The 12,240-nt window shown below is 43.4% G+C and overlaps 1 protein-coding gene across 1 annotated transcript in view; it reads left to right on the top strand.

The window, feature by feature from the left end:
• PTPN3 (protein tyrosine phosphatase non-receptor type 3) overlaps positions 1-12,240 on the top strand; it is a 282,946-nt gene that overhangs the window by 163,381 nt on the left and 107,325 nt on the right. The window contains exon 7 of the mRNA XM_075826850.1: positions 7,359-7,411. Coding sequence (XP_075682965.1) covers positions 7,359-7,411 — 53 coding nt within the window. The remainder of the gene's footprint in view (positions 1-7,358; positions 7,412-12,240) is intronic.

Raw genomic sequence — 12,240 nt, 5'->3', positions numbered from 1 at the left:
AAATATTAAGGCTGATGCACTGTCGCATAGCTTCATGGCCAGCCCTCCTTCGGAGGAAGATCCTGCTTGTGTTTTGCCTCCAGGTATAATCATTTCTGATTTAGTCTCTGAAATTGCGGCTGATCAAGGTTCAGCTCCCGGGAACCTTCCTGAGAACAAGCTGTTTGTTCCCCTGCAATTCCGGCTAAGGGTACTTAGGGAAAATCATGACTCTGCACTATCTGGCCATCCAGGCATCCTGGGTACCAAGCACCTCATTGCCAGAAACTATTGGTGGCCTGGGTTGCTCAAAGACGTTAAGGCCTACGTCGCCGCTTGTGAAGTTTGTGCTAGGTCCAAGACTCCCAGGTCCCGACCAGCGGGCTTACTATGTTCTTTGCCCGTTCCCCAGAGACCTTGGACCCATATCTCCATGGATTTCATCACCGATTTGCCTCCATCTCAAGGCAAGTCGGTGGTGTGGGTTGCAGTAGACCGCTTCAGTAAGATGTGCCACTTTGTGCCCCTCAAGAAACTACCCAATGCTAAGACGTTAGCTACCTTGTTTGTCAAACACATCCTGCGTCTCCATGGGGTCCCTGTCAATATTGTTTCTGACAGAGGGGTACAATTTGTTTCATTGTTTTGGAGAGCCTTCTGTAAAAAGTTGGAGATTGATCTGTCCTTCTCCTCTGCCTTCCATCCTGAAACTAATGGCCAAACTGAGAGGACTAATCAGTCTCTAGAACTATATTTAAGGTGTTTTATCTCTGACTGTCAATATGATTGGGTCTCATTCATTCCCCTCGCCGAATTTTCCCTTAATAACCGGGTCAGTAACTCGTCAGGGGTCTCCCCCTTTTTCTGTAATTTTGGGTTTAATCCACGGTTCTCCTCCGTTGCACCTGGTAGTTCCAACAATCCCGAGGTAGATGTCGTTCATCGGGAACTGTGCACAGTCTGGGCCCAGGTTCAGAAAAACCTAGAGGAGTCCCAGAGCATACAAAAAACTCAGGCAGATAGAAGACGTTCTGCTAACCCCTTGTTTGTGGTCGGGGATCTGGTGTGGCTATCGTCAAAGAATTTGCGCCTTAAAGTCCCGTCCAAGAAGTTTGCTCCCCGGTTTATAGGGCCATACAAGGTCATTGAAGTCCTTAACCCTGTCTCCTTCCGACTGGAGTTGCCCCCGTCTTTTCGAGTACACGACGTGTTTCATGCCTCCCTTCTTAAACGCTGCTCCCCGTCCTTGGCTCCCTCGAGGAAACCTCCGGTCCCTGTTCTCACCCCTGAGGGGGTAGAATTCGAGGTGGCCAAGATTGTGGACAGCAGGATGGTCCAAGGCTCCCTCCAGTACCTGGTCCATTGGAGGGGATACGGGCCTGAGGAGAGGACTTGGGTACCCGCCCGGGATGTTCACGCTGGGGTATTGCTCAGGAGGTTCCACCTTAGTTTCCCCAATAAACCAGGTCCACCTAGAAAAGGTCCGGTGGCCCCTCATAAAAGGGGGGTACTGTAAAGGATCAGCCAGACACAACTACTGTGTCGACGCCCATAGGTAATCAGTCTGCACCTGCTTCTATGTCTGTGAGACTGACTCCATCTTCCACCACCCAGGATGGCAGGCTTAGGAGTTACATAGTTAGTACGGCTGAAAAAAGACACATGTCCATCAAGTTCAAGCAAGGGACGGGAAAAGGGAAGGAAAAATTTCTACACATAGAAGTTAATACTTTTTTGTTCTAGGAAATTATCTAACCCTTTTTTAAAGCCATCTACTGTCCCTGCTGTGACCAGCTCCTGCGGTAGGCTATTCCATAGATTCACAGTTCTCACGGTAAAGAAGGCTTGTCGCCTCTGCAGGTTGAACCTTTTTTTCTCCAGACGGAGGGAGTGCCCCCTTGTTTTTTGAGGGGGTTTTACAAGGAACAGGATTTCACCATATTTTTTGTATGTGCCATTAATATATTTATATAAGTTAATCATGTCACCCCTTAGTCGTCTTTTTTCAAGGCTAAATAGGTTTAATTCTTTTAATCTTTTCTCATAACTTAAATTCTCCATGCCCCTAATTAGCTTCGTTGCTCTTCTTTGTATTTTTTCCAACTCCAGGGCATCCTTTCTATGAACTGGAGCCCAGAACTGAACTGCATATTCTAGATGAGGCCTCACTAATGCTTTGTAATGTGGCAATATTACATCCCTGTCCCGTGAGTCTATGCCTCTTTTAATACACGACAATATCCTGCTGGCCTTTGAAGCAGCTGATTGACACTGCATGCTGTTATTGAGTTTATGATTTACAAGTACACCCAGATTCTTCTCAACAAGTGAATCCGCCAGTGGGAGAGCCAGTGGGAGAGCCTATCACAGCATGGCCAGGCGGAGCTAGCTCCCACCCTCTGTCTATTTATACCTGCCTTTCCTGTTCCTCCTTTGCTTGTGATTCTTCTCTGTTTCTTTCCTGGCCCTGCTGCAGCTTCTTGAACTACTGATCCTCTGCTTGTGATTGACCTTGGCATTTCTGACCACTCTTCTGCTCTCCGTTTTTGTACCTCTCTCATCTCCTGGTTTGACTCGGCTCGTTCACCTCGCTTGTTGCTCACGGTGTTCCCGTGGGCAACTTCCCCATTTCCCTGGCTTCTTTGTACCCTTGTCTGTTTGTCTGTCGTGCACCTATTGAGTGTAGGGACCATCGCCCAGTTGTACCCCGTCGCCTAGGGCGGGTCGTTGCAAGTAGGGAGGGACTGAGTGGCGGGTAGATTAGGGCTCACTTGTCTGTTTCCCTACCCCGACATTACAGTTTTTCTTATATTTTACTACTTTTACAAGGAAAAAACGTATTGTTAAAAATAAAATTTGAGCTTTGTCGCCGTATTCTGAGAACCATAACTCTTATTTTACCGTCGATGAGGGCTTAGTTTTTGCGGGACGAGCTGTAGTTTCCATTGGTACCATTTTGGGGTACATGAGACTTTTTAATCACTCTTTTTATTCTATTTTTTTGTGGGAGATGAAGTGACAAAAAAACCTGTGATTCTGTCGTTTTAATTTTTTATTTACTAGTTCGGACTTTTACGGACGTGGCCATACCAGTTATGTTAATTTTTTATTTTTTTTACATTTTGCTTGGGGGAAAATGAGAAGGTTTTTTTTTGGAACTTTTAATATATATTTTTTTATATATTAAAATAACTTTATCTTACTGTGTTTAACTTTTTTTTACTAGTCCCCCTAGGGAAACTTGAACCAGCGATCACTTGCATTATACTAATGTACAATCCTAATGTATTGCTGTACATCGTTATACCGGCACTCTCCTATGAATCTCTGCCAGAGGATGGCAGACCTGGGGGCCTTCATTAAGCCCCCAGGCTGCCATGCCAACCATCGGCACTTTACGTCACGAGTGGCCGTTGCAATGTTACAGGGGGCCGTCCCCCTGTTTCTAACCACTTAAATCAGGGGTCTCAAGCACGCGGCCCCTGTGGCTGTCATCTGCAGCCCGCGGGACACAGAGCCGCTAGACTCTGGAATTCCCTGACATCGCTGTCCACATATGAACAGCGATGTCTGGGGCTTCCCCAGAGCCGGAGTCCCGTGCAGAGCGCTAGTATCGGCTCTGCTCCGGGACTCTGGAATTCCCTGACATCGCTGTCCTTATATGGACAGTGTGTCAGGTTCTTCCCCAGAGCGGAGTCCCGAGCAGATCGCTAGTACAGGCTCTGCTCCGGGACACTGTGGAATTCCCTGACATCGCTGTCCATATATGGACAGTGTGTCAGGGTCTTCCCCAGAGCGGAGTCACGAGCAGAGCGCTAGTATCGGCCCTGCTCCGGGACTCTGTGGAATTCCCTGACATCGCTGTCCATATATCTACAGTGTGTCAGGGTCTTCCCCAGAGAGGAGTCCCGAGCAGAGCGCTAGTACAGGCTCTGCTCCGGGAACTGTGGAATTCCTCAGAGCAGGTGTCCCAGTGATGTCAGGACCACAGCTGGAGTCCCAGGAAGAGCCTACTAGCGCTCTGCCCGGGACTCCAGCTCTGGGGTTGCCCCTGACATCTCTGTCCATATATGGACAGTGATTTCAGGAGCAGAGCTGGAATCTCAGGCAGAGTGCTAGAAGCGGCTCTGCTCCGGGACTCCAGCTATGGGCAAGCCCCTGACATCACTGGGGCAGCATCTGCGGAGGGCACTGTGGCAGCATCTGCGGAGGGCACTGTGGCAGCATCTGCGGAGGGCACTGTGGCAGCATCTACGGAGGGCACTGTGGCAGCATCTACGGAGGGCACTGTGGCAGCATCTACGGAGGGCACTGTGGCAGCATCTACGGAGGGCACTATGGCAGAATCTACGGAGGGCACTGTGGCAGCATCTACGGAGGGCACTGCGAGCATCTACAGAAGACTCTGCGGCAGCATCCACAGAAGACTCTGCGGCAGCATCCACAGAGGGCACTGCGGCAGCATCCACAGAGGGCACTGCGGCAGCATCCACAGAGGGCACTGGGGCAGCATCCACAGAGGGCACTGCGGCAGCATCCACAGAGGGCACTGCGGCAGCATCCACAGAGGGCACTGCGGCAGCATCCACAGAGGGCACTGAGGCAGCATCTACAGAGGGCACAGTGGCACTATCTAAAAATGGGGTGCCCAATCTTGACATGTGTGTCTGCCAAACGCTGCCAACTGAGCCGCTGGATTGCATTTAGCGACACTTAAACTGGAAAACTGGATTGTTGAATTAAGCACGTGGAGCAATATCTCAAATTTTAAACCTAGCGGTATTATTATAGTAATGTAGTATTAATTTTATAGTAATGCAGTATTATTATTATTATAGTAATATAGTGTTATAGTAGTTCAAATAAGTAATTTATTAACAATAATTTTGTGTTGTATCAAATTTGAAAGTAATGCGGCCCGTCAACTTCCCATTTTTTCTAAATGCGGCCCACTTACCCTGCCGAGTTTGAGACCCCTGACTTAAATGCTGCGGTTGCTATTGACGGCGACATTTAAGGTGTTAAACGAGTGAGATCGTGCTCTATTGGGATCCTGCTCGTTACACTGTAGTGTCGGCTGTAAGATATAAGCGACACGCTCATTCTCTGGAGCGGGCTTAGCCTGTAAGCCTGCTCCATACTCCCCTACCCGATGTGCACTGTATATATATGGCGGATGTCGGGAAGCAGTTAATCAAGCAGGGAATTACAAGCTCTCTGTAGAGGGAACTTGCTATACAGTCCTGTGATCAGAGCAGCATCAGCACTGGATTGAGCAGGCAGTTTCTCTCTCTTTGCAGAGTGAGGTGGGCTGGAGTTTGAAGAGTAATGTGAGACGGGGACCGAGTTGCAGCTGCCTCTGCACACATTCAGACAGTGTGTAGGAGTGCGCTCAGGGGAGATGGGAGGGAAAAAGCTGACAAGTGTAATGTTAGCTAGCAGGCTTGTAGAAAATGTGACTGGGTTGCAAGTCGACTGTATCTGTAACATGGCAGACAATAATAAAAACGTCCTGTCAGTGAATTAACCCCTTGCCAGCACAGACAGTTTTGTCTTTTCATTTTAGTTTTTTCCTCCCCACCCCCTTTAAAACTCATAATTTTTTTATTTTTTCCATTGTCCTATCCACATTAGGGCTTTTTTTTATTGCGGGACAAATTGTAGTTTTTAATGGCTCCATTTAATGTGCCATATAATGTACTGGGAAACAAAAAAAAATATCTTGTGGAGTAGAAAACTCCATTACATCGTTACCAAAATTATATAGTTTTTTTTATATGATGTACTGCTTTTACAATAAAAAAAACTATTTCTTAAGAAAAAAATTTTTTTTACGGTCGGATCAATAATTTTATATTGTAATAGTTCTGACTTTTATGGACACGGGCAATACCAATTGTTTTGTTTTTTTAATTACTTTCGTTGAAAATTGTAACTTTTTTATATTTTTTTGTTTACTACAAAAAAACGTAAATGTTTGTAAAAAAAAAATTTCTTTTATTTTCCCCAGGGAACTTAAACAAATGATACCTATGTATTGCAATTTTTACCGCCTTCTTTTAAGCCCTGAGACCCTGAGTCTGCAGTAGCAACCATCGGCACATCGCGATCACATCGCGTAAGGGGGCGATGGGGTGATGAAGGGGGCATCTCTTTCTAACGGCTGAGATGCCTTGGCATCTAAGTGGTTAAGTTGGCTGGGATTGGAGTTATCCGTTCCAGTGAAGTGTCAGCTGTAAGTTACAGCCGACACCCGCAGAGTATTTCTGTCCATGAGCCTGCTTCATACTACTCCTTCCCGGATATGACGTACAGTTACGTCAAATATCCGCAGCGGGTTAAGAAGAAGTCTGCAGCACATATGGCTGAGATGTGAAGGGAAAAACTTTACAAGGTAATGTACATTATATGGAGAATCTAAGAGCCCTATGAAGGTAATTTTTACTGGAGGTATACTATAAATGGTCACTTTCATTTTAACAAACTTTGCTAAATTAATAGAACAATGCGACCATGAGAAACTTTTTAAAATATCTTATTAGAGAAATTTGCCTCTTTCTCCACTTTGAGACACTTCTTCTACTTCCCCCTGCATCTTGCACTGATCATTCACTCCCAATTCGCTGCTAAATTCTGAGACTAATTATCAGCTCACTAAGGGGTCACAATATATACTGTCCGTACAAGTCTATGGAGGAGGGAGGGGGAACTGATATAGGGCAGTAGAAATACACACACACGCTGCTGCTGCTTCCAGTAAATGTTCTACTGTCTCACCCCAGAGCTGGATTTACAGCTACACTGCCCAGTACTGATGTATAATGTCCTCCATACTGTTGCATCTTCTGAGGGTGTGCTACAGAGAAATAGCCGGGCAGGATCTCCTTTTTTCTATGTGTGCTGTGTATGGGAGACATCACAGCAGTTGGTCGCCACCTCATGAGCTGAGCTCAGGGAAAACTAACATTTAGAGAGAGCGCATACAGAGTGAAAAAAAAAGTGGAAAATTGCATATACTGTACAAGTTATATATTAGCCACAAATAGTGTTATTCCTCATGTATACACACATGACCGCTTATTCTCAAAAGTTCCCTGAAATGACTGGTATGCTTTATGGCTCTTCAACCTCTTCCCCGGTCAGTAAGCAGAGTGGGAATGCCAGATAATAAAAAGCTATTGCTGTTCATTAAATTGAATCTGTCACTATGTAGAATACTTCAGAAGAATACAGTGCAAACTCCATTCCTCAGGCAGTCGTGGCCAGTTTTATCCATAAAACAAAAACAAAAGATATGGCATGAAAATGATTAAACATGATAAGTACATAAAAAAAATACTTAGCCTCAGAGATTAATTTAATTTTGTATCTTCTTTTAGGATATCATGCCCACTGAATTCAGCTGTTGTTCTTGCATCATATGCTGTGCAATGTAAGTAATTTTCCTTATTTTGGTGGCTATAACATTAATCCTTTTTTTTTCCTTGTTACAGTATTCGGTTTGCCTTTTACCACCGTTCAGTATGTTCGGGATAGAACTAATGTTTATTTAAAAAAAAAAAAAAGGGATTGGGCAGAGTTCTCATTTAAACTGCACTCTGTCTGATCATAGACAAATCTGTGAGGCTGTTATATGGCACCCAGTCCCCTCTATCTGCTGCGCTGACCAGATCTTTATGATCAGTGCAGCCCGAGAGATGCTGACTGTTTTCAGCGCCCTCTACAGCGGGAAGACTCTGGAGCTTGGAGTAACCTAATGGAAACCAGGTATTTTAAAAAACTAAGATTAAAAAACAGGGTCTACTTTTTTTTTCACAAACATCACCACTGTCCATGGGCATTAGTAATGTAGATCAGCCCTTTTCACTTTTGGACTTTTAATCAAGTTAGAGTTGGTTGTGGTTTGCAAAGATAAACATACAAGGGCCTGTTCACATCACCATCGGGTTCCGTTCATGCACTTTAGCTTCCGTTTGCATTACCATTGATTTCAATGGTAATGCTTCCATTGCAGTTGGTTTCAATTTGTTTCTGTTCCATGAAGTTTCAGTTTTTTTTAAAGAAACAATAGCGTAGTCGGGTACACTATTGTTTCCGTTAAAAAAGCGGAAACCTTACGGAACGGAAACAAATTGAAACCAACTGCAACGGAAGGTATAGTTTCCATTCGGCTTTTTATTCATCTGTTCCTGACGGAATGGATGGACGGAAGCCCCAAACAGGCCCTATAGCACACAACGTACAACATGTTCAAAACATCTTGCATCCAATTTCTATAGTACAGTTCATGTATTTGCTTTTGTGTTTTTCAAGTAGAGATTAAAGTTCATACTTATTAAGTATTGTTTCAATTTATGATGAGCTGCGTGGCTCATGTCCAAGTGCATTTGCCAAGGAGCTAATGCTGTTTTCTTAGCTTGAACAGGGATTAAGCTGTTTTGAAATCTGTTCATGAGTAAAGCTGTGGCATCACAGCTAAAGGATTTGGGTGTGGAAGATACTACTGCTCGAGATTAAAATATATTTAGATATGTTTTGCTTATCTCGGTCTTAAAAAAAAAAAAAAAAAAGCTTTTTGTTATGGGTTTTTTTCTGCAGTATTTTTTACTAATTTGTGGCCCAAATACTGTACAGGTCAAATAAAAAAAAGGAGGCTGCGTATCTTTTTGGTTCTTTTAGGAGAAAACATGCCTAAAATGAACAAAAATAGAGTATCCTGCATGTCTTAAACAAAGACATAAAAAATATTACTGCATTGACAATTGTATCATTCTTATGATCATATTTGCATAGTATGTTTACCCTGTATTTGTAAGGTAGGAAATCAATGTTGTTAATATTTAAAAACAAATTTCAATCGATAACTGAGCATACAAAGCTTATCAAAGTGTGAAATACAATTGCATCAGTTACTGGCTGCTAGTAGTGTTGTGTCTGTATGTGTATATATATATATATATATATATATATACACACATATCTAGTCACTAACCTTCATCAGGGTGGCTGACGGGCATCGGTTTCTACGTGAGGTGATTATATGTGCAACTGCTCATCTTCTCACTTATTTAATAGAAAACAAATAAGACCCCCTAAATGTGACAAGAGCGCATATCCTCACAGTAATAGGCTGTGATCTTTCTTCCTGCTGTCACTTGCAGCTTCCTCCCTCCCCTCACCTATACAGACACAGTTGCACAATGCATCGAAGTATCGATACTATTTCGATACTTTGCACCCGTAAACGGTTTAATACTGTGAATTCATGTATTTTTTAATACCAAGCTGTGCAGCAGCACAGCTTAGTATTGTAATACATGAATTTAGTCATTAGTACGATTGAGAACATGGTGCGTGTACTGCACTGCACTCGCCATGTTCTCCATCTTCAGCGTCGGCCGTATCAGCTGAGGCTGATCGGCGGGGCAACGGCTGTAATACACAGTCACATCCCCAATCTAGCGCCGGAGATCCAAAAAATATTGGATCTCTGCCATTATCCCTTTTTAAATGCCTCGATCAAAGATGATTGCGGCATTCACAGGGAAATAAGAAGTGGGAATCTCCTTTGATCGCGCCACAGGGAATCCCTGTGATGCGATCGAGGGACATTGCTTATATGGACAGACAGCCGAGGTTCCATTTAAGGCCCACAGGGCTGTCTGACCGTGTTTTCTGCTAATGTACTGGCATATTGATATAATCCAGTACATTAAAGTTAAAAATTAAAAATCCCCCTATGGGTGAAATAATAAGAATAATAATATTTTTTTTAATCTTAAATAAAAAAATCTGTAAAAAAAAATAAAAATACACCCAAATGCAATTTTTATTACAATAAATATTACGAAATATAAGTGCCAACAAATAAAATAATATACAAATATTTGGTATAGACACGTCTGTACCAACTTGCACAACAATTTTATAGCATCATTTACGATAATCCGAGTCCTGTAAAAAAAAAGAAAAGAAAAACTGCCTTTTTTCTGCATTTTTGACAAAATAAAAATTTATATAAATTTAGCGATAATCAAAATGTACCAAAAAATGACACCTACAAAAACTACAACTCGCCCCGCAAAAAACAATATCATACAGCTACATTGAGCAAAAAATAGTCAAGTTATGAGCGCAGGATGAAAATTAAAAAAAAACAACATTTGTCCTAGAGGCCAAAATCAGCCGTGTCCTTAAGAGGTTAACCCCAATATTGCCATTATGTGAGGGAAATGATGGGGTCACCTATTAATGTGAGGCACATGGTTCTATGAATTTAATACCTCCATTTGCCTAACATTAATAGTAATTAACCCCATCATGTACCTCACACATTAACCCAATATTGCCCATTATGACTTTGAGGTACATGATGGTGTTAATTACTGTTAGAGGTACTAAATTGATAACACTATGTGCCTCATATCTGAAAATGAAAGGAATTTATAGTTTTGTGGATTTTTAATTGTTGGCAAAGTATCGTTTTGGTATTGAGAATCGCAATAGCATTAGTATTGAAGTCCAAAGTCTGGTATCCTGACAATTCTAGGGGAGCGGTGAGAGTAAGGAAAAAATGTCTTTATTTTTTCAGAGTTTTTCCTAACCAGCTTTGTCACTAACGTCCTACATTAATTGGCTGACTCCCTACACTATCCAGTAGTGGATACACAACATCCTACGTGTTTCCTTTTGAGTGCATCATCAGGGGTAAAGTTTCAAGTAAATGCAATACACTGCCAAGGCACTGGCTCTGTGCCACATCAATGTGTGAACCTGCAGAGTACCAGCACTGGTATGCCGCCATGAGAATATCTACGCTGGAGCCCTTTATAAAGCCCAAAACCTTGCCTATTAGGCAGGATCCATCGACCAGCTGGTCAATCCACGCTAGTGACAGCAGCGTCCTGTGTATCCGAGAGAACTAAAGGCGGCCAACAGCGATCCATGAGTTGATGAAAACAAAGTAATGTAAGCAACCGCAATCTTAAAATGATGAACGCGACAGGATCTAGAGCCACGGCATATATGAGGGACAGGAACATGCCCAGATACCAGTCTAAGATCAGCCATGTCAAGGAGTATATGTCGACCCTAACTGCTGTAACAACTCTGGGGGTATGTGGACCCACTAGGCCGCTCCACCGTAGTGGAGTAGCAGCTGGCCAAACTAAAGTTAATGAAAGTATTGAACTAGAGTACCTGTATAGAAGCTGACAGACACTAGGCATAGCAGACACTTTGGCGTGGCAGATGACATGTGGCACAGAGGAGGAACTAGACTCCAGCACTAGACTTCGCTCAGAAACAAACACAATTACGGGATACAGGAAGCAGGATGCCGGAACACTGGGAACAGGATACAACTAGGAACCATTTGCTAAACTAACATGGGTAGACACAACAATGCTCAGGCAAGGAGGAAGAGAGCAGAGTCCTTTTTATAGTTCCTGGTTTGCTGGGATAGGATAGGGGAGATTTTCCTGGTGAGCGCGCTGGCCCATTAAGGCTGGGAGTGAGCGAGCGTACGCACATCCTAGCAGCAGACGAGGACAGCACAGCGTTCCGGCGTCTCAGCGACCGCGGCCATTACAGCTGCCAATCGCTGTCAAAAGCAGCTTCAAAACGGAAGAGTAATGGATGGCTCATCTATAAATTGATTGTGTGCACAAGCTAGCCAGCTGGATGATGGGTCCAACCTAAATGGTAGGGTTTTGGGCCTTATAAATGGGCCCCAGCAGTGGTGTTTCTCAGAGCCATATACCAGTGCCGTTACTCTGCCAGTTCACACATCGATGTTACACAGAACCAGTGCCTTGGCAGTGTATGCATTTACTTTAAACTCTACCCTTGATGATGCACTCAATAGGAAGCTTGAGTGCTGAAACGCGTAGTGTATTGGTTTTCACAAGTGGATAAAGTAGAGAGTCAGACAATTAATGAAGTCAATTAGTGACAAGCTGGTTAGGAAAAACTGTGGAGAAATAAAGAAATCTCTGCCTTATGGTCACCTTTACGCATCTCAAATACTTATCCAAGCATGTGTTAGTCAGTTGGAACCCAGAACTTTACCAATTTTAATGAATATCTATTAAATGATACATTTTTAATTTATATTTTTCAAGGCAATTTTTTTATTTCATCTTACTTAAAAGGGTTTTCCCATAATCAATATTTCTCACCTATCCACAGTATAGGTGATAAATATCTGATCGGTGGGGGTCCTACCGCTGGGACCCCCACCGATCAAGAGAACGGGATTAC

Source organism: Rhinoderma darwinii, chromosome 5 (genome assembly GCF_050947455.1).
Source record: "Rhinoderma darwinii isolate aRhiDar2 chromosome 5, aRhiDar2.hap1, whole genome shotgun sequence".
Classification (NCBI taxonomy): domain Eukaryota; kingdom Metazoa; phylum Chordata; class Amphibia; order Anura; family Rhinodermatidae; genus Rhinoderma; species Rhinoderma darwinii.
The sequence above is the reverse complement of the archived record's forward strand: the minus strand, read 5'-3'. Positions and strand labels throughout refer to the sequence as shown.